At 33.0% G+C, this 24,166-nt stretch overlaps 1 protein-coding gene and 2 non-coding genes across 8 annotated transcripts in view; 1 reads left to right on the top strand and 2 right to left on the bottom strand.

Moving 5' to 3' along the window:
* Nucleotides 1-23,798, top strand: part of LOC125059497 (myocyte-specific enhancer factor 2) — a 62,196-nt gene extending 38,398 nt beyond the window's left edge. Inside the window, exons 2-9 of one of the 6 annotated variants that reach the window (XM_047663930.1) lie at nucleotides 8,666-8,807; nucleotides 13,511-13,648; nucleotides 15,750-15,815; nucleotides 16,679-16,979; nucleotides 17,647-17,876; nucleotides 18,773-18,891; nucleotides 20,539-20,696; nucleotides 21,022-23,798. In XM_047663930.1, coding sequence (XP_047519886.1) covers nucleotides 8,754-8,807; nucleotides 13,511-13,648; nucleotides 15,750-15,815; nucleotides 16,679-16,979; nucleotides 17,647-17,876; nucleotides 18,773-18,891; nucleotides 20,539-20,696; nucleotides 21,022-21,143 — 1,188 coding nt within the window. In that variant the 5' untranslated portion in view covers nucleotides 8,666-8,753 and the 3' untranslated portion in view covers nucleotides 21,144-23,798. Of the gene's footprint in view, nucleotides 1-8,665; nucleotides 8,808-13,510; nucleotides 13,649-15,749; nucleotides 15,816-16,678; nucleotides 16,980-17,646; nucleotides 17,877-18,772; nucleotides 18,898-20,535; nucleotides 20,697-21,021 lie in introns of all 6 variants that reach the window. The other 5 variants (XM_047663928.1, XM_047663929.1, XM_047663927.1 and 2 more) reach the window with 5 other exon arrangements.
* On the bottom strand, nucleotides 19,150-19,221 carry Trnah-gug. Its single transcript has one exon. It is a non-coding gene; the product is annotated as a tRNA-His (tRNA).
* Nucleotides 19,647-19,718, bottom strand: Trnah-gug. Its single transcript has one exon. It is a non-coding gene; the product is annotated as a tRNA-His (tRNA).
* Nucleotides 23,799-24,166: the final 368 nt, after the last annotated feature.

The raw sequence follows: 24,166 nt of genomic DNA, 5'->3' as shown, positions 1-24,166 counted from the left end.
GAATTAAATGTTTTGTTATTAATTGTTGTTAATATTTTAGATTTTAACACAGTACACCAATATGTTTATAGAAATATTGGTATTATTAGTAATTATGTATTACTTAAACATATTTTATTCATTAAAATACATTTATAAAGCAAATTACAGATTTAAAACACATAATTCAATACACGTAATAAGACGTGAATTAGTGACAAAGTACTGTAATTCTGACTGTTTCGTGTAGGGAATTAAACATGTGCGACATACAAAAATACACTATACAAATATTACAAATTAAAAGCCATCTAAGCCACATAGTAGTAGTAGTAATAACTATCTATAGAATAGCAGATTTTCAAGCCTAATTTTTTGAAGTGAAACTTCTCTAGGCGCATGAGGGTAAATTTTTTACGGATGGAATACAATAATAATAATAGCGTCACGAAGATGTGCAGCGTTTTTGTCGAAGAAAAGGGAGAGAGCGATTGAGACTGATTGAGAGAGTGAGAAAGGGCGAACATAGCAATATACGAAAATATCCGAAATTCTATTTTTAAAATAGAATTTCGTGTATTTTCAATTTGTGTACATATTGTATAATATATGTGTGTATATTCACAAATATATTATACAAATACATGGAGTGATTATATACTGGTACATGATTATCTATTGGGGCTTTTATTTTAATAATTAATTTACAAAGAAGTTTCACTTCTGACATGTGTACTTTGTACGCACGCACTTTTTTTTTTAAATTAACGTTCTAAAATCTGTGATCCCTTATAAATATGTATTAATTAAAAAACTAATTTCGTAATAATAATAACAACTAGGAGTGACTTTTTATAATTAGTGTTACAATATAGTTTATGATTGATAACTACTACGATTTAATATTGTAAATAATAACATAATACTCGCCCACTGTTTGTATTAACACACTTGCGGTTTCCTTATCAGACACTATATCTGTGTGTGTGAAATGACGTCATGCCCGATTGTCATCGCAGTCATGGTTACGGCACTTGGTCATCCCAAACACGATACTGCGAAACCCATCGATTTAAATTTTGTATTTAACCCAATTATAAAGTTATATAATTCGTAAACTAAACAACTTTTGCTTTCACTGAACTTGACATAGGTCAAACGGTTCCATGATGATACTCGACCAAACAACCGTACAAGATCTCTTGCCACGCGAATCTAGACTCTAAAATCCTTCAGCCCGTTGCCGCGTCGCTGATTTTCGTATGTCGGTATAATTTCGCACTTTTACCTTCCGCAATATCGCTTGAAGGACAGCTCTCGGTGTGGATCTTAGGCCTCTTTTTCATTGGAACGTGACACGCTTGGTAGCAACCTTGCCCCCCTGCCACCCTGGCTCAGCTGACGTCACCCGCGCCATCTTGCCACTGACGCGTTGCTAGGCAACCAAACAAGCTTCGCACTCGAGATGGGAATTCTTATAGGAATTCTTTTACAGGGTATATCGCAAAAATCAGTTATTACTTGGCTTCCAATAGATATTAAAATCTCTATGTAATATAGTATAGGTAATGGGTCGTCTATTGAAATGTTATAATCCATACTAAAAAGCGGACAGGGGAATATTTTATTAAGTATCATAGAGTTCTTTAAAGAATTTCATACAAAGCATAAGCCGTTGTGGGCGTTTGATCGGACTAATACCGCTGAGCATGTTTAATGAAGTGTATTAAGGGAAATTACAATATATAGACACTTAAAAGTAGTAGATTGTAATCATCGTATCAAAATTCGATAATTTAATATGAATTCAGCAGAAGTGATATAGCGAATAATATATCCCATATATAATATTCAAAAATCTACCAAAACGAAAGCCGCACGTTTATTTTTTGAGTTAACTTTATTTCTGTAGTAATCTAGTTAACTGTTTTTTTAAACGTTAAATTTGTTTGCCTACTCATGTATTTTTTGGTTATCCATGTCACAGGTTCTGACCTAGCTTGGAAACCAGTCTCCCAATACCTTCTTAACTATAATCTTTGGTTTCACATTTTATAATTTACTACAATAATGTAAATTATATTGAATAATTAAAATAATATACCAGTGTCGCAGTATTGGTCCTAGATAATTTTCTTTATAAGCATATGGGTCATCCTGTTGATTTCCACGATCCCCTCCTTATTAATTCCACTTTCAACACGATGACAATTTTTAACGGTGCGACCTCTATATTATTATTTAGAGGTCGCACAGTTTTGCTGATATCGGCGTACACGTGCATCTCCGCAAATATTTGAATAACGTTGTTCACCCACTCACCCCCCCTACAAAGGAGAAATGCAATAACAACTGGAACTCGAGGCTTTATACACATTTTATATGACATTAAATACAAAATACGTACAATTATTTAAGGAAATAGCAAAAAGGTTAGTCGACATCACAGGAGACCGAAGAGCTGGTTACCTCGGACAAAGAATTAGTCCAGCTATTTAAAGGCGGAACGCTGCCTAAAGGGACTCCTTTTAATAATATATTTTAGTTATTATATTTTGAAGTTAGTTACTGTTTTTTGTTATATTAATTTATGTTAGCATTAGATTTCATCTATGAATGTTGATATAAAAATACGTAGTATTTGTAATTAGATTGCTATTAATAATCATTCACCTTAGGAAGTCAAGTCTGGAAACTTAACGATTGATTTAAAGAAGCAATGAAACATTTTGCTAATATTCTATATTTTATAATAACTTACTAAAATCTTTACTAAGTATATCTTAACGACGTTCTTTAAGTACCACTTTGAGTCCTAAACTGAAAGTATTTTTTAAATACACTTATCATAAAAAATGTATCTCATATCCCGTTATCTGTATGTCGTCGTATAAATAAATCACTGCATTAAGCGAACTTAACCTAGGAACAAAACAAAGGTTCATCTGATATGGAGCTACCATTAATTACTCCCGTAATTGGGCACAATACTGAAACCTGAAAGCTATCTATGTAAAATTGAAATCCAATACTAATGGATTGTTTGGTGTACACTGCGTGATATGATCTAGTTTTGATGCAGCGTCCAAGGGTCAAAATGCAATGAAACGCGCCAACCGATTTTGAACTTTGATGTTACGGTCAAAGGGTGGTATTGGGTAGGGGTGCTTATACGCGTGGGTGCTCCCCATCCTCCTGCAAGGTCGCACGAGCCTGGAACGGTATTGAATGTTATGAAAACAGGCTTCACATTTAATAAACAAAAGCTCAGATAATTACTTTGAAAGATAATTAATATTCTTTTGAATTCGAAGTTATGTCTAAGAAATAGTTTAATTATTAGTACATATAAACCAAGTTTTGTAATTCAGACTCTAGTTATTAATAATATGTCATCCGGGCACAGTATACAAATATGTTGCGTAAAAAAATTAATTAAAAATCTTTGTCATGAACAAAGTGTTTTTTGGTAATAAATTCACAATATGATTTAATGAGGTTTTATTTAAATGTGTAGTACTCGCGTTATCCAAAGTCAACTTGACCCAAAAAAGGTAAAAATTTAAATATACCAACATTAAAATGTAAATAAGTGTAATATTATGTGTTGTATATGATCGCGTGTTTAATTCGATACGTAGAAAACTCCATATTTCAATTTTCCACACACAAGAGATGTGTCATCTGCAGAAAAGGCAATTTCCCTAACCTTTGTTCGCGACAATATCAGTCAGTACAAATACCATATTTCAGGTATTACAAAGTCAAGGTGATATTATGACGTGGGATATTACATCTTATTGTGTTGTAGGAAGCCCTATAATTGCTTGATTTTTAGTGGTATTATGAAACGTAAGGTTAACTGTTTATCTCCGACACCACGTGTTGTCATTCTTGTGCTAATATTGCTTTTGTATAATTATGCTGTAAAATATTCATTATATCTCGTTTGACAAACGATAGCCCATTAGAGTACCGTTTACAATGATAATAAATTTTAAGTAATCCAATATCTTTGATTTTTCTATTTAAAATAAATCGACTGAATAACTGAAATCGTCAAATTATATTTATGAATTAAGTTAACTTAAAATTAAAAATCTCCTAAAAATTAAATGATATGTAAAACTGTGTTCATTTATATGCATACAAAGAGCAATTTTGCTTACATTTATAAAGCATGTACTTTTTTATTAGTTTTAAAATTACGTCAGTTTCAAAGACAATTAATTATTGTATAATATATTCTAAGGTTTAACTCAAATGTTTAAGCACTGTTTTTGTACGAAATGATACAAAATTTGTACATAACATTGCTAAAGATTCTCATATGTAATACCACAAGAGCAAGAGACGATAGTCGTCATGACAACTATATTAATTGTTTGCAACGAACCTATCGGGAAATACCCGATAATTTTGAAGCTCGAGTGGTATTCGGGGGATTATTTTTCCGACCCAAATGTCGGCCAATAGAATTGCACCATGAGACGAAATGTACAGTTAACAAATAAGAATTTCATAATGAATAAAACAACTACTTAATACTTTTCTTGAAGCAACGACCAGAGAAAATTTTCACAAAAAATTTTCAGTATAATACCATGTAGGTTGTACCACGTGACGTCGAATGGTGCAATTCTATTGGCCGACATTAGGGTCGGAAAAATAATCATAAATATTCATTATTCTGTTTTTTTAGACGTAGCGTATACGTTACCAAGTCAATATATGACAAGAAAACTACTTTGAGTTAATTTTTAACCTAAATTTGATAAAATAGGTTCACAGTAGGTACAAAAGTAATAATACGCTATCACTAGCACAACTTTAGCAGCAAGATTTTTAAAATAAAAATATGATAATATGAATTACTGTTAAATTATTATATTGAGATTTTAATGCCGTGACTTTACAAACAGAATATTCCTTAATATTACCAATACAATGAAGCTATACAATACAGCACAGCAATCACTTCCTTTGTTTAATTTTAATGAATATTTAAAACAGTCTTCGTAATCAGAAACTTAAAGATAAAAAAAAATACCCTAATCTGGTCTGTTTGTATACCGTCAATGAGAGGTAAAGAAATAAAGACAGTTGATAATATACAGCCTTGCGATTCTGTAACTCACTTTTCGAACTCACACAGCGGTTTTCGCAGCGGTGGTCGCGCTCAGTTCAGTCGCAATACAGAATCGCAAGGCTGTACACAGTCGAAATAAACCAAATGCTACGCATTGAACCTTTTACTATCAAACGCAGTAATTAAAGTGCCAGTCCTTTCTTTTTGTACAGGAGCAAATTTCTGATACACGGATTGTTTTGTAAGGAAAGTTGCCTAAATTATTTCTATAATCAACAATCCTGGAGTCTTTAAAATCGTACCATATTCTACTTTAATTAAGTTTTGGCGCGTAATTAGTTCCATCAGTGTTCTGTATAATTAGATTATTATCATTTAAAATACACAGTAAGCGAAGGGCGACTTGAGATCGAACTGTAAAGCAAAATCAACGTTTTTGAAGTGAAACTTCTTTAGGCGCATGAGGGTAATTTTTTTACGGATGAAACGTCACGAAGACGTGCAGCATTTTTGTCGAAGAAAAGGGAGAATTACTTTATAGAAATTTTATTTTAAAATTAAAATTTCGTAAAGAGAATTTATGAAATATTAGTCTTTTATATTTTACGCAAAATAATTCATTGAAATCTCAAGATGACAAATTATTGTAACTGAAAATGTCACGTGTTTTTATTATCGAAGAAATATATTTATAATTTGTATTAATTTTCGACACTTAATACAATTTCCTTCCCTTTATATTTGTATAAATATGAACAAGACTTAAAAGTTAGTTTGCCAAAGAAGTTTCACTTCTGACATGTGTGTTTTTTACTTTTTAATTTTTGATAGTGCAACTGTTTAACTACAGAACTTTCGTTCTTGTTTTTCAAATCATGACTTATTTCAGTACATTAAGGCTCATTGTTTGCTCCTTTAGTATGCGAAGGTTTTTCACGATTAAGCCCACTTCATGCACTCGTGGTTCGGTTATCCTTTTAAGGAAAAATTTAATGAGCCATAAGAAAAAAGGGAAGGCAAGGACGGTCAAGTATGTTCCCTCGGTTGCTACTTCCAGTACATTAGGTCTTCTGGCTTATTTTAGTAAACATTGGCCTTTGGATTTTTCTAGCGTTACAAATGTTAATGTTTTTTCTTTCAACCCAAGAACTGGGGCCAACTCCTGTCCGGAAGCTGATTGGTTCATCAAACATACAGCAATATATGATAACTCAAAACAATTAAAATATCCACGTAATTAGAACGTGTTTAACTGAAACTATGACATCACTTGTTAGTTAACAGTCAAATTATTTAACACGTGAGCAGGCTTTTCGACCGATATTAGCGATTTAAAAATTTTATTTTTACTTAGGAAATTTACTACTAAATTACTAGGAAATGTAAGTAAAATATATAATATATATAAATATTTTACTTACATTTATATATATATAAATACTATACATACATATATATATATATATATATATATATATATATATATATATATAGTATGGACGTTTCTTTGAGCTGGTAATTTTTTCGTTTTATTACCTGAGTTATATAATAATATAATAAATAAACGAAAATACTAGGCTTTTAGAAATTTTTCAACTAGACTAGTTAGTCATGGCTTATAAAATATTAGGCATAGAATAGAAACACTATATATTATCCACTTTATGCCTCATAGGGGGGTTTCTTAGTATATAAATAAAATTGTAATTACATCGTAAAGTTAAAAAAAATCGTTCAGAAAAAGTCCGCATTGCCTACAAACCAGTGACCTAAAACCCTGTCCCTAGCGATTCCCCACAAAACAATCCGACCTCAAAGTGATTCCATAATGACGCTGCACTGTTCAGCCGTCGAAATACGAAAGAAGTCACGTCTTAATAGGCTGGTAACGCACCTGCGTGCACTCAGCATATGGAGATTTCAGTTAAGAATTTCCTAAAAGTTAGGCTTGTTGTATTTGTTAATAATAATATTAATATGTTCTAGCAATAGTAGAAAATGACTGACCCACATATTTACAAATTCAGTCCCATTGCTTCAACTTACTCTTTCTCTCAAATTGTGTTTACGCTGTGATAAAAAGAGACAGATGAGTATTTTGGGTAACACGTCAATTTTATGGATAAGCTACAGTCATACATTTTAAAAAAAATATGTCGAAGTAATTTAAAAACTAGACTTCAGTGTTAGAGTCGATCTCTCTAAACACACACAAAATTGTAAATTTATATTAATCTAATTAGATATGATATGAATGAGCGGCCTTACTGCTGCCAAGAGTTCCATCGAGACACCACAGACAAGAATTGGTCCAACAATATTTGGGGGAAATTGAAAGATTGTTATTAAAACAAATTTTATTGGAGTAAATTACAACCTTTGATATTTGGTCGAAAAAATCCAGGAATATCAATGCTAAATTCATTTTATTTATGTAATTAAAAGCGAGGTTGTACTTGCTTCAACTCTTGCGCAGTGATTGGGCCGAATTTCGTAATTTACTATAATCATAACTAATTATGTATACGTTTTTATGCCCCAATTTTTCCAATTAAAAAAAAAATGATTTTGTTATGAGTTCACGAAACATTACGTGTTTTTCTCATTAATAAATTATACGCAGATTTATTATCGTATTAATTACGCTGTCTTGTGTAATAAAGAGTTTATTATAATCCGGTTTTCAGAAGAGAACATTTTCAGTATTAATTTAAATTCGAAATCAGGTGACGAATGATCGGAGATAACCTAAATGCTTTATCGACACTTTTAAAAAGAAATCAAAATAACATTAAATCAGTCAGTATATACTTGTACTCCGTATTCTTATCTAATAAAATAAATCAGTGGCGCTACAACCTCTTTAGGTCTTGGCCTCACATTTCTGAATCTGTTTCATCATCATTCTTATCTACAGGTTATTAATTAATTTTAGTTCAAAAACACCAAGATTCGAAGTATGACGTATTTTTAATGTATTTACTGCCCCCGCGAAGTTCGTTTTCGCCTTTTAGTAGCTACATACCTACATATGGAACGTTTTGCTATGCTACCCCATATACTGTTCGTTTTTCCGGAATAAAAACCTAAGCACTAAATAAAACTAATATATAAATTTGTTTATACAAAAACTTTCTCAGAGTCTAAGGAATAAATAAAAAAAATACTCGAATTGGTTCAGCAGTCTTCGAGTTTTGAGCTTAGCAATTTGTTTTGCGAATCATTTTATATATATAATTCTTCTGTGATGTCACTGAACTTCTCTCAAACGACTGGACCGATTTTGATGAAATTTTTTGTGTGTGTTCAAGGGGATCTGGGAATGGTTTAGATTCACAAATCAGCCCGGTAGATGGGCTGCAGTCGGTACTTTCATACTTTGTTTAATATCCTAATCACATGAAATATCATGCAGGACAACGTCTGTGGGGTCCGCTAGTTTTTATATAAAGATTATTGTTTTAGAATGTAAAGTCATACATTATTTATTGAGTATTCTTTAATATAGTAATGGCTAACAAGTCCCATTTATGTCTAATGTCCAATAAATGAATAAAACCTACCTATTTATTTAATACAAATTCCTATTTGTTACAGATATTAGCTGTTGACACCATAGACGCAGCCCACCGGCCATTTGTTCTCACCCCCCGCTCCCCAAAACATCTCCAAGATTGCTGCCACCATGGGCCGGAAGAAAATACAAATATCTCGGATTACAGATGAACGGAATCGACAGGTAATCTAGGCGGTAATTTTTACTTCATAATCTGAAACGTTTTGGAGAAATCATAAAAATATTGTTTAAGGTTGTTGGTAGGACTGTTCTTTCTGAAACTGCCGAACAAATTTTTATTCTTTCACGAATAACTCTATTTTGACAGCTCATTTTTTTTATTTTTGACGGCTGACAGTTGACAGCTACTATCGATATCTTGATAGTGAAATCGTGTGTCACCTGCAGCTTATACTGTATTGTTTATATCTAATTTACGAGATTTATCTCTAACACAATAAAAACGTACATAAATAAATTAATCAGTGGCGCTACAACCTCTTTAGGTCTAGGCCTCAGATTTATGAATCTGTTTCATGATCATTTATCAATCTAATAGGCAAGTAGGTGATCATCCTTCTGAGCCTGATACACGCCGTCGACTTTTTGGGTCTAAGACATGTCGGTTTCCTCACGATGTTTTCCTTCACTGTTCAAGCGAATGTTAAATGCGCACATAGAAAGAAAGTCCATTGGTGCAGAGCCAACCTACGACCTCAGGGGTGAGAGTCGCACGCTGAAGCCACTAGTCAACACTGCTCTCGGTACCAACCAAAACGGACATAACCGACAAAATTAACTGTTTCATAGGATAAAATTAAACTTCAGGAGTCTTTAAAGCGTGGGATTGTCATCTCTGACGTCATGGTTGAGCACCAATGGATAGCTTATTCTATGTGAGTTTTTTTCTTTCCCGTTGATGGTAAACCAGCATCGGAAACAAAAATCTGAGGCCAAGAACCAAGGGTTGTAGCAACGTTTCTGTTAAATAAATCGACCGTTTATAAAATTCTTCAAGTTTTTAATGTAAATGCAGAAATGAAATGTATGTAAAATGATAAAAAATTGACATTTAAAATCTGATAAAGACACATATCATTTGGTATTTTAATGAGGTTAAATTTAATGACTTGCGAGATTGAACCAGAAATTTCAAATTCAATGTCTCGGCAAAATAATGTATATTTTATTTTGCTTGTTAGTGGCTGTACTAAAAAGAAACAAAACAAAATTCACCCTTACTATAAAACGATTATTAATAAGGTATATTAACGTATTAATTACTGATACGCCTCTCATATTTTCAAACATTATTTATTGTTTTGTTATTTATTTGTGTTTTTTTTTATTACAATTCCTATCCTAATATTCCTGTATATGTAACCAATTGAAAGACAAGATGGCGGATGTTTATGATCATCCGTAGTATTTTTTAAAATAAAGATTAGTTTAATTATTTTTAAACACAATGTGTGTAATATAAAATATTATTGTTAGAGAGTGTGACTAGTTAAGAAGAAAGCTTATTGTGCTCACTTAACAGTTTTACGGTATAAAAAAAATGTATGCGTGTACTAGTGTACACACGTAAGAAGTGAAACTTCTTTATGACCTTATTTTACGAAAAATGATCTACTATATGCAACTTTACAGAAATTGGTTAAATAAAGTTAACTTAGATAAAGTTTAAAAAAAGACTTTTATTATCATAGACATAGATAGAATAGAATAAATAAATAGAATACAAATAATACAATTATTTCATTCTACCTTATTACTACTAAGATTATTTCAGAATTTCATTAATTGTAATATAATTTTTACAATCATTGTTAGCGTTATTATATATTTTTGTTTTTAATATAAATTTTATACATTCTATGAACGCACTACACAGTTTTTGACATAAATAATAATGATTTAAAAGTATAATTTCTATTTATAACTAAACATAATACTGCAATATTAATTAAATATAACGTGAAAAAAATTATCCGAAATCACAGGACAATAAAAAGATGGCGCGTAACAGAAAAATGTGACGACGTCACATGACGTAATTTTTTTTCCAACGCCGATAAAGAAGTTTCACTTCAAAAAGTACATCGTTTGGAGATTGAACAGTTCAGTTGAGGTGTTTATAACTAGTAAAGTTATCGGTTATTTTAACTCTGAATTACTAATTCCCATTATTAACACCTTTTCTTAAAGTTAATACTTGATTTTTACATATTAATAATTTTGTATATTAATTACGAGGGTCGAGGTTAATTCTTGATCGTATGATCCACAGCTTCAAACGCATTACAATTCGAATCGTAACGCAGGCGAAGGCTGTAACAGAACACGCGTTTTCATCACACAATATCGTTTTATTTACTAAAGATATTTGTAACTACGCAGTTCATACACTATTGCATTCATTTTATCATGGCCGTCTGGAAGAGAGCTTTTCAAGGCCGTTCAAATCCCCCCCCCCCCCTTACCTCTGCTCCTCCTGTTTAATTTTTCTATTACTGTACGTTTCTACGATGACTATTGGGTAAGTTCTTGATCACAAACTCAAATTATCACAAGGTTAAGGGTGAAATGAACTAAGTATTCAGTTCCGACTCAACAAACAGATGCGACACTATCTGGTCGCTAGGGTTGCCAACAATTTAAATTATTATGTTAAAATGTTTATATAATACACATAAATAGGTACTACATTAGAATTCAAGTTTAAAAATTATATTCTATCTATTTGTATCGAGAAAATGTAAATAATTACAATTATTAATTATATTAATGACTTGCATTCACTTCTCGTACATCATTCAAATTAATAAATTATTAGAATTTTAGTAAGTTTAACCTCACACGAGTTGTATCGTGAATTAAAAAAAAAATATTTGAGAAAGAAAGTACCTACTTTTGTTTTGAACTTCTTAAATTTGTCTTGATAATAACTTGCAATCAATTTAATTTAATAGATTTTTTGATGAATACATAATATTTTGATTAAATTATCAAAAAGTTTTACAGCAGACAACCATATTGTCTGCGAACATTATCGCGGAGTGCGAACAATGACCGCAGTCTGTAATTTATTAATTGTAACAATTTCGAATTTACGTAATTAAAATTTAAAAAGTCGCACCAACCATAATAAACAAGTATCGTTTACTTTGCATAACGAAAATATTATCGCATTTTATGCAGATTAAATATTATTAAAAGAATGTGGAATATGGGAAATCTTGTTAAAAATATAATTTTCCTAGGAATCAAATCAAGACTAAAATAAATCATATCAATTGAATTCAAAAAGATTTTGATAGATCCAAAAATACAACAAGACTTATTAACGCCACTGATTTATTTATTAAGAGTCAAATAAATAAATCAGTGGCGCTACAACCTCTTTAGGTCTTGGCCTCAGATTTCTGAATCTGTTTCATGATCACTTTTAAATCTAATAGGCAAGTAGGTGATCAGCCTCCAGTGCCTGTCACACGCCGTCGACTTTTTGGGTCTAAGACATGTCGGTTTCCTCACGATGTTTTCCTTCACCGTTCGAGCAAATGTTAAATGCGCACATAGAAATAAAGTCCATTGGTGCACAGCCGGGGATCGAACCTACAACCTCAGGTATGAGAGTCGCACGCTGAAGCCACTAGGCCAACACTGCTCAGAGTCAAAAACGCTGCTTAAGAGTCAAAATCGAAGGAAATATTTATAATCAATACAAAACATATTGCGTTTCAATGTCTCGAAGTCTTCGATACACTCTTTAACACAATTAAGGGAAAACGAAGCGAATAAATTATTAAACAATGCTTCATGTAAAGGATATTGAATATAAAACACAAATACACAATATTACAGTCCCTGACCTAATTAATGTATAAATTAATGATAACATTGTCAGCATTAAGATTGTATTTACAGCGAGATATTCCGATATTTAATTAGCGAAAGTCGCTCAATTAAGTTTTTCAGGGTGATAATAAATAAATAAAAACAAGAAATTTAAAACAATACAGGACGAGAAATTTCTTATTGTGTTGCGTGGTATGGTAACAGCGCCGGTACTTCCAGTATTTAGACTATTTTGTCTGCAATTTCGATATAGTTATTTTAAAAGTTTTCTGGCTTCGCTATTGGAAGTAACATACATACCGGCGTTGTGCCTAAATCGAATCCATCGGTTAAAAACCAATGAAATAATATAAAGGTTTAAAAGTACTCTTATCTCTTATGGTTAAGTGATAAAAAGACATACCTAAATATAAATAAAAGGTGGCCCAGAGAGAAATGCACTTTTGAAAATTCAAGGAAAAAAACTGTATACCTTAGTACAAATGTGTTTATTATAATTCAAAGATAATAAAATGAAATTTACTTTTTAAAAACTACGTTGTCCAAATGACGTCCTTGACGGTTACAGCATTCTTCCAATCTGGCATCAAAATTTTGGAAAACTTTCGTTAGAGTTTCCCTCGAAATGGATTCCATTTCTTGCCGAATGTTCAGCTTCAATTTCTGCAGAGTTGTTGGATTATTAGAGTATACTCTACTCTTAAGGTAGCCCCACAAAAAGAAGTCTGCTGGAGTGAGATCGGAAGTGAAGACCTTCGTAGCGCGTTTCGTTTGATTGTAATTGGTCAAGCCTAGACCAATGATAGACGCGCTCGTATCTCCGTGACCAATCACGTACGATCGTGTTTTGTTTTTATCCCTCAGTAGCCATAAAAACTAAAAAGGTGAGTCTATCGAATAACGTTGACACAAATGAGGCCGGTCATAAGGATGACTTAATGATTTTACAATTTAGTAGAAACCGCATATTGAATTCCATGAAGCGTTCTTCAATGATATTTGACGAATTGTTTACGTTTCAGGTTACGTTCAACAAAAGAAAATTTGGAGTGATGAAGAAAGCTTACGAGTTGAGCGTCCTGTGCGATTGTGAGATTGCCCTCATCATCTTCAGTTCAAACAACAAACTCTACCAATATGCTAGCACTGATATGGACAAGGTAAGGGCTTGAATTATCTATAATAAAATAAGGTAATATAATCTATAGTCGAGACATGGCATTAAGTATGACAGCTGTCAATTAATTTAAGACACTAACACAATTGTTGGGCTTCCGAGTTAAGAAATAGAAGGTCGGGGTTCAGATTTGGAGACATACTTTATTATAATGCATTAAATAGTTATCGTGTGATCCGAGGTTTTTTGGTACAGAATTACCGGTTTGCTCTTATAGTCAAAATTTATAATTAGGGTATAAAATTATTTTAAATATAAATGGATTTAAAGACAATACCTATTTGTTACTAATGATGCGCCTTTCACGCAAAATTCATAATATTTTTGCATTTGTATATATGTATTGTTAATAATGCATTTATGATTAAATTAATCATAATATAAACGATTATCCCATGCAGTGAGGTTTTCCTACATTAATTCTGTTTCGGGTTTCTCCCATTTGGCAAACAACGAAAATTAAAGTTTTTATAAGTTGAATTTTATCATAATTAAAAAAAATAAAGTTTGTAAAATTACTATGGGTAAAGTGTTGAGCCGTTATCGTCAAGGAAATATGTTTATAATTATAAGTTTTACCCTTACTCATAAATACTAAGTAAATTAATTTTAATTGTATTTATTAAATAGATGTGTAATGAAGTACTCTTGTGTGATTTTGTCTTAATTAAAAAAATGTAAAATGACAAAATTAAAGCGTTCAGTCATTCAATAATAGCCTTCATACTAGGTTTTTGTGCCACAAGGAAGTACTCTAAGTCCAACTCTGTTCATATTATTAGTATAAACGACAGATTTTGGCTATAGTATAGCTATTGGGCTATCTATATGATTAATTTCTATGAACTCTTTAAATAAGTATTTTATTGGTACGTATTTCTTCGACGGTAATTTCTCACGTTCATTTATTTTACTTGCATACAAACATGCCTGTTAAATAATGTTTACTAAGTAGTTCACTTAAATTAAAATTAAATATCGATATTTTGAAGCAATTAATCAAATTAAATGGTTAAAAACAAGCACTACATTTTAATGTAAAGTCAACAATAAATACTTAAAAGCGTTAATAAATTTTACTTGCATATACATTTTATAATATATCTTTCAATTAAATTTTTATTAAATGAAGTTTAGTTAACATTTTAATAATAAATATTTATATTTTAAAGCAATAAATCAAGTGTAAAAACAGATTAATCTAAAGTTAACAATAAATACTTCAAAGAGTTTTGTTCCCATAAAAGTCTTGCACAGATTTTTATTTTCCAAATAATGTCACCGAACTTAATAAATTATAAAATTAATTTATATTGATACCATAAACCACTTAACATTCCAAATTGAATGTCACACAAAGTGTTCTCATGATAAGCATATTAAAATTGACGTTTTAAGTTTTACAATATTTATCCCATTACAAATTATTATTCAACACCCTGCTTTGTGCAACATAATTAAATAGCATTACAATATATGTTTTTATGTTTAACCTTATTAAAATCGATTTTTTATCTTCGCGCTGTGTATGAGTTAAACTTTTAATTAACTATGTATTTTTTAAATTGGTCTGCCTTGGGCTTTTAATGTTTCCGGTTTTATAATATTTTCTTTAGAAACATTACCTTATCTTAATATTTTTGAAATGTACGAAAAAGTGCTGTTACAAGTTTTTAAGGATATATGTAGTGGCCGCATTATGTCCGCAAGCATTTATTAGACTACTCGAAGCTTATATGGAGTAGGTAATTCATTTTCTAATAGGCAACAAATTTCTACTTAATTCGGCTAAACAAACAATGGAAAGTATTAAGTTAAATTTCGGAATTTTTTATACAAAATAACTTATAAAATATGAATCCAAAAGCAGGCCCTAGCGTAGAGACCTGTAGCAAAGCCCGGAAGTACTAAAGAAGGATTACAAGTTAAAAGTAAAATTAAAGCAAGTGAATGACGTGGATGAAGCATTAGGAACATAAACCAAAACCTTATAATTGTACCTAAAACTGCACAAAAGATCTAACTATCATAATACGATATGAATGGCTTCTAATCCCAATTCATAAATGCAATTGTAATTCCAGGTATTACTGAAGTACACGGAGTACAACGAGCCGCACGAGTCTCTAACCAACCGGAACATCATCGAGGTACAATAAGTACGGCGTCATTTGTGTGCCCGTGATCAATGCAGTGTCTATGCAATATTGACTTATACCATTAACAGCTTATACTCACATGCAACTGTACTAAACGTAAACTAATTCGAAATTTAAATACCACAGTAGATAAACACGACGGCATGTTAGTTCCTGTTAGTTCGGAACACCAGACGCAACTAATACACCCCAATTGTTTATGTTTTACCAGCATGGGTTTTGTTTATTTGAATTAACCGGCCCTGGTGATCCGAAGGGTAAAGTCAGTGTTGTATCATTGCATTTGACACTACACACATATGTACGCTATAAAGTTACCACGTACTAGAATACCGCTGTGTAGTTTTGATGTTTTGTTTTACCCTCCAATACTAAACACAACAGCCACCTTGGGTCACTTCCTTTTATCACTTAATGAACATATGCAATTGGCCAATAGAATTTGACCCTAGCAGTAGTAACTTAGTTGATTCGTATACAACAACGCGTTTAAATTACAGTATAAACTCTTTATAACGTTCGATATAACGACAAACTCTCTATAACGTAAAAAATGAGTTAAATTTATTTGGTTTAATCCAATACCCATACATACATTCTTCTATCCCTATAACGAAACTTCTCTATAACGAATAAAAAATGCTCAGTACCTGGAAGTTCGTTATAAGGAGTTTACACTGTATTTTCATTTATTTAAACTATTGATTACAAAAACCCTTTTACTCGAGAAATCTCTTTAAAGCTTAACCCAATGTGGCTAAACTAATTGAGGGTGTACGCATGTAAACTACAAAACACTGTTCTAAGTACTTGGCTTGTCAAGCCACCTGAGCTGGTTTCGCTGACACTTTCAGGCGCTAACGAAGAAAGAGCATAAGAACGGAGTGATGTCACCAGACAGCCCTGAAGCGGAACCGGAATACAACCTGACTCCCCGCACTGAAGCGAAGTACTCGAAAATCGATGAAGAATTCCAAATGATGATGCAGAGGAACCAGTTGAATGGGAGGAGCGTGGGAGTTGGAGTGGCAGGGAGCAATTATAATCTTCCTGTCAGCGTTCCAGTGGGAAGTTACGACCAATCACTGTTACAAGCTAGTCCTCAGATGCACACCTCTATCAGTCCACGGCCTTCGTCTTCGGAAACCGATTCAGGTATATTTACTACCTTATTAGCCTATAAGTTCTAAAGCACTCAGAAATTCGATGCATAAATTTTTGCTTTTGTTGCATATACTGATGTTTTTCTTCTACCCACACAAGCTAAAATATAAACAGTGTGGCAACAAAAATTGTCTTTTTAATGCATTATTCATTCAGATACTTCAATACCTGTGTGATGTTTTGTATATTACCGAATAAAATAAAAGAAAAAATATCTATACTCTGATTTTCATTCCGTAGACTGACATTACACAAGTGTTGCTTATAAAAAAAATGCTATGTATTTCTTTGTTTTACCTACAAAAAGGTAAATCTGAATTAAAACCGTTAAACCACTTTTAATGTGGACCACCGGGCTTAATAAAATGGATACATTCACTAACAAATAAAGTGTATGTATAGACGAGTCTGAACTCGTATTGAAATTGAAAAATGTGCCCGGCCAAAAAGGTTTGCCATCTGTGACATGTCAAAAAATGATAGCTGTCAGAATTCCATGGAATTAAAAATCAGAGTATAGTGAACCGCGCAGTGCGTCATTTCACATTGTTTGGAAAGAATAAGATAATTTAAATATTTCTTCCTGTAATTCCACTTATTCACATTAATTTGTTTTCATTTTTCTCATAGAATTAATACCGTATTTTCACTGTTTCAGTGTACCCAAGCGGTGGGATGCTCGAAATGTCAAACGGATACCCAGGTTCCGGCTCGCCTTTGGGCGCCGGTTGTACGCCTTCCCCATCCCCGGGACCGGCTCCCTCGCCCCACCGTCATCCCCACAAGCATGCTCCCCCGCCCCACCACTCACCACGGCATAACAACCTTCGCGTCGTCATACCCAGCTCTATGCCACCACCACAAGATGATATCTCGTATACCGGAGAGGTAAGAACTGCAATAACACATTACTGACAAAATCGTGGTATTTTCCAAAACTCTTAAGAACACAAAACCCTATTGGGAAATTTTATATGCCATGGTTCAATAGCATACAGGGAAGTAACTTCTAACAAAATATAGGTGAATTGAAATTTCTTAAAATAATTACATTACTGTGGCTTTGACTATGTATTAAAAGCTATTTGACGCCTACATTTATGGTAGCGTTACTGGTATTAGTGTTACTGAATAAAGAGCTAAAACAATTTTGATAAAATAATAACTGACGTGATGTTTGCGAGATTATTCACAATTAACACTAAATGTTTAAAATGTTTTAAAACTTAAAATGTGTACATTAATAGTCACATAATCCTTATCAAACTTTTTTACAAACAATAATAAAGAAAATTAATCGGCCAAGGTTTTAGTGTTATATATATAAATTTATAAACTACAAATATATCTTTTTGTACTACAATTGATGACAAAAATACGATAAAAATAGTACTGATCGAATTTACCTTAAAGCCTAATAAAAACTTATAAAATATAATTTACACATGCATAACACGAAGGTCGTGAGTTTGCTTCCCTCTTGTAATAATTGTTTAAAATTAGGAAGGTTCGTTTTATTTTACTATAATAAAAAAAATATTTGGCAGATGGCACATTTCAATTCTCATTCTCGATCTTCACAAATTTAAAATATGCATAAAATATTGTTACTTATGACTTAACTTACAGAAAATGACACGGGCATATATGACCAATATGTTTTAATTGTAAATTAATTACAGAATTAGCATTGAGCGAAATTACATAATTACAATGTGTTCTTCTGTTTATTTATTTTGAAGTATGCGAATTACCTTACTAATGGTATATGATATAATTTTCAGACACCGCTAAGCTACCCAGGACTTGGAAATTTCGGACCACAAGACTTCAGCATGAGCTCAGACATGGGGATTGGACTATCGTGGGGCGCGCACCAACTGCATACACTACAGCACAACAGGTACATGTCTGTGCCCAATTTGAATTTTTTTATTTGCATTTTCTACTGAAAAAGGTTTTATATTAACTTAAATTCGCGGAGGTTTATAAGGGGTTTTAACTATCAATGCCTTTCATAGTATAACATGTAATTTACGAAAACATACTAATATTAATTAATTATGACCGCTAACTTATCAGAATAGGTTTTGGTGTACAAATGTGTGGCATTTTTAAAAGAAAAATGTAAAAAATAATGCTCCGCCGAGACAGCTTTCGCTGCCGTGACCAGGATTCGAACCTGGGTTACTACGGCCACAACGTAGGGTCCTAACCACTAGACGATCACGGCTACCGGAGCGGATACGAAAGTAAATGAAAGTAGCCATACTACTCTATAAAATGACGTTTCATTTCACGGTTGACTTGTCGCAACCTAAAAACAGAACACGTTTCAAAAAAGATAATTAACTACTTAATCAGTTTTTTTCTTTACAATTCAAGGTTGATATAGGACTGTTAAAAATTCAAGTCATTTTTAAAACCATGTCATTATTGTTCATAGGAAAAAATATATTAACATATAATTAACGATCTGTATCGGGCTACAGTCTACATTAATATTGTTTTTTTTTTTAATTTATTCCAAATTAAATATATTTTAGTACAGTTCACTTACTGTAATACGTTAATTCTAGTTAATAATCACATTTGGTAATCAGTCTTTAAAGAACAATCGAAATATTAAAAAAATATCTCCGCCGAGACAGCTTTCGCTGCCGTGACCAGGATTCGAACCTGGGTTACTACGGCCACAACGTAGGGTCCTAACCACTAGACGATCACGGCTATCGGAGCTTGTACAGTCGAGTACAAAATTCAGGAACAGTTACAGTACCTTTCACTATTATTTACGGTTGATTGCGCGCGAGTAACCACGAAATTGCGTTTTAATATGCGTTTAGGTTAAGTCACTCGATTGATTATCGCAACAAATTCCGTTGTTTTTGATAAACCTGTGAACCTCGACGCCCATTGTTCCACAACTGAGCGTTTTTAAGGCAGTTTTTGCCGCGCACAACTATCTGGAACCAGCTGCCCACTGAAGCATTTCCGAACATATTCGACTTAGGGTCCTTCAAGAAAAGAGTGTACCAATTCTTAAAAGGCCGCCGACGCACTAGCGAGCCCTCTGGCATTGAGAGTGTCCGAGCGGCGGTATCACTTAACATAAGATGAGCCTCCTGCCCGTTTGACCTCTGTTCTATAATAAAAAATAAATCATGAATTTATAGCAGAAATTCTTCGTACGTTTTAAATTCTGATAGAGCTTGATTGATAACATGTATTATATATTAATTAATTTTTAAATATTTGCAAATTACTTTATAAAATGTAAAGTATATGCTTGGTAATACCAAACAAATCATATCATTGTTTTACCGGTAAATGTAGTAGATCGTTCTTTGTTTTTTATATAAAAATCGCATATGAGTTTTATAACAATTGGTCCTAACCTTGGACCCCAACAAACTATATTTTGGTTAAATTAAACTGATACATCCTACATAAAATGTATACTATATACGGGACGGTAACATCTACATCATATATCAGGTATTTGTGCCAGGAATAATATAATAATATATTTTTCTTTTCTTTACAGTAGCAGCTTACCAGTGTTAGGTGGTGGGACTCCCCCACCGGCCGCGTCGCCTAGCAACGTGAAGATAAAAGCCGAACCAGTGTCGCCGCCACGTGCGCCTGACCATCTACATAGAGGTCAACCCGCACCGCAGCCCGCACATATTTCTGGCGTTATTGATGGTGAGTTTTTTGTGTTGTGATATGCAACTGATATTTGGGAGTCTATAGTCGATACTCCTTTATCAATTGCTTTTTTTTTCAAACCCGAGTAATTTGGTTTTTTTTTTTAATGTAATATCAGCCAAACGAGCAGAAGGCTCATCTGGTGTTAAGTGATACCTCCGCCCATGGACACTTACTTTGCCAGAAGGCTCGCAAGTGCGTTGCCGGCTTTTAAAAAATATGAAAAATTGTTTTGAGATGGATGGCATTTGGCACACAAATGTTGATTTTTAAACCCAGCGATCTTAAGTAATGAATGAATAAAATGATGGATAATCATCAGGTTCAATAAGTTCAAGTAACCTGGGTTCGCCTGCAGGCCAAGACATGCGTCACAGCGCCGTGCCGCTGGACTACGAGCAGCCACACACGAAGAGGCCGCGCATCGAGGGTTGGGCCACATAGCTAGGCCCCGAGGCCTACGGGCCCTACTCGAGGCCCCTCCACCCGCACTGCTAGGCCCCGGTTAGGCTCCTAGGCCACGGAAGGCCCCGGGCCTCCTGTCGCACTTCACCCCGTCCCCGGACACGCTCTTTCGAGGGCAGGTTAGACCCTTTATACGTAATTCATGTTACACTTAGACGATCTTCGTTGGACCCGTAGATAGCATTCTAATTTCCCGTGTATATAGATGTTATATGTGCGATCCGTGCCATTGTCTATTTAGCTTAAATGTTAGTCAATTTGAGTCAAGTGAGTGAACTGTACGGAGGTGAAGAGACACTATAGTGCAAGTTGAGAAAGAATTGACTATGTGTTAGTGTTTTATAGTTTTTTGTGCCATTTAATATCATAGTGTGACATCCGAACTTTGATCTTTGTAAGTGTAGCATCATCACAGAATATATATATCGTATTTATACACAAGAATCATATATGTATACACGTCCCGTTAGGTACGAATGTTATGTATTTAGTAGGTAATGTTAGCTAGACCAGTATAAAATGTACCACACGAAGCTTTAAAAATCTTATGAACACTCGCACTTTAAGCAGTCTTGGTATAACGAGGTATATACACTAAATTAGATTTCTACAATTCGGTATTGATTCAAGGTCAATGTCTTCGAAGTTTCTTGTGACGACCAAATATTAAAGTCAATTTATCACCTACTTATCTGGTACTTGAGAAGTACGGTTAGCGTAGCGATCGGTTACTGGTTGTTTTGTTAATGTGATCTGAAGCATTGCAAACACAAATTATAATAGGCTAAAACACAAAAATATATTTATCAAATGATATATTTTAATATTGCACTACAAATCACACTCCTATTTTTAGATGTGTAACCAGATTAATGAAATATATTTTTAGTTTTTGAAATGCTATGATATCTTTGTGCTTTGGACCACTATTACCTTCACTGTAGTTGCCTTACTCACAGTGCCTAAGTGTACCCATAAAAGGTTCTATTGTATATCGTAGCTAACATTCACTCACTGCGGCCGTTCAAGTATTACGTAAGCAGATTTACTGCAATTTACCCCCCCCCCCCCCCCCCCCAAAGTGAGCAAAGCTCTATTATATAACTATATATCTAAAAATAATAGTACATAAACGTATTAATTTTTTGTCGGGATCCTCGAAAATACATTTCGTATTCAAGCATAGACAATGTGTGCGTAATGTGTAAAAAAGTAAATAACTTAATAGTGTTTACGTAATACTTGAATGCCCCCCTTATATGAACCCAAGACCTAGCGTTTCCCCAATGGTGCATACTTCGATTATTTTACGCTAATTTATGTTCGCTTATACGCTGTCGCTTGTCTTGGGTTTTATATTTATTTTCAATACATAAACTATTCACATATTATAAACATAAGTACAATGTAAATACAAAATTATACGATTGTTGTTGTATGTAAAAATCACTATTTTAATACTTATTTAGAGTAATCCTTCAAGTCACAATAACAAAATTTTGTATATTTGTTAAATATTGTGTACAGGGAAGTACTGGTTTGATGTTCAAAAGTCTGAAGGATCGAGAATGTATTTTCGCATTGTATTATAATATACACGTTTAGGATATTTTAATACCATAATGTTTTCCCGAAGGGAGATATTCTTGTAAAAAATTGTTAGTACTGCACTGTCGTATCGATGTTTCCGGTCTATTCGGCCCCAAAGTTCCTTTTCCCGTGCATTCTTTGAGATTTGCTCAAATCGTTTGGCTAATCCTTGTATCGTATAGTTTAAAATTGTTGTGATGTCTTGAGCGTTCTCTATAAACCCTCTCGCAGCCGATACCTTTAAGGAAGTGCACGAACTTATTTAATCAGTGTCGGATTTCCGAATAGGACATAAGTATTATAACCATATTTATATGTAAAACTACATAGACTCGTCGATTGCACTTTAATTATATCGACTAAAACAGTAAGCTGGTATTGGGAGCATTATTTCCGAGGTTGTGAGGTTTGCATCGGGAATGATTTCACTACGAGTATAAGTATATAATAATCATTTCACGCACAACTGTGTTGTGTGTTTTGTAAAGCTTGGTTTGTTTTAGATGTGCCGTTGTATGTTTGCCCCATTCTGTGGGGCAGAGGCGACCCCTTAGTGCGGGATCATTGCATTTATGAAACATTAGTCATAAGTAAATATGTGGTCATCGGGCTCCGTGCATTAGATGTGACTCTCGCCCCTGCCCCACAGCCACTCGAACAACCCAAATAGATAGTAGGACTATACATATCCTTTATGAATACTCAGTCGATTTCACCTTCAATTGTAACGTCAGCTGTGCAATACATTGTAACGATTGCTTAGGTAGGTTTTAGTTTTATTTTCGTTTGAATTTACAAAGAATGCAAATCAGTTGTATTTTATCGATATTTTTATTGATAGCGCCTTCGGTATTTCGGAGGTGAGTTAAGTCATAATTATAATTATTTTATAAGTTGAGGCCGGGCCATGAGGCATTTCTGCAATTTGTGTAAATGATTCAAACATCTCAGTGGCTGAATGAATTAATGTTAATGGACAGTGTTAGAAAATTGTTATAAATTATTTTGATGACTGTTCGAAGGATAATAAAGAGTTGGATGTCATTTTTGTTGTTTATTTTATCTTATAGTATATCTTAGTACCTTTATTTACACACAAAACGGGAACCGTTTTGCAAATTGAATTTGTAGACCACGAAATTCCAAATTTGAGATATTACCGCAAAGATAAAAGAAGTTAAAAAATAAGAAAATATTTTAAAGTTGAACTCCGTTTTTTTTTGGGAAAAATAATCACAATTATTGCAGTCCGAATAGGTTTCATTTATTTAAGTAAACGACATCATATATAGTCAAAACAGAATGATATATACGAGAATTACAGTGTCGATTACAAAGGTATACATTATACATTACAATGTCATATTTCTATTACAAGTATTGAATAAAATTCTTAAAGAAATTTTTTATGT

This window comes from Pieris napi, chromosome 20 (genome assembly GCF_905475465.1).
Source record: "Pieris napi chromosome 20, ilPieNapi1.2, whole genome shotgun sequence".
Lineage (NCBI taxonomy): Eukaryota > Metazoa > Arthropoda > Insecta > Lepidoptera > Pieridae > Pieris > Pieris napi.
This window is presented reverse-complemented; position numbering and strand designations above follow the sequence as displayed.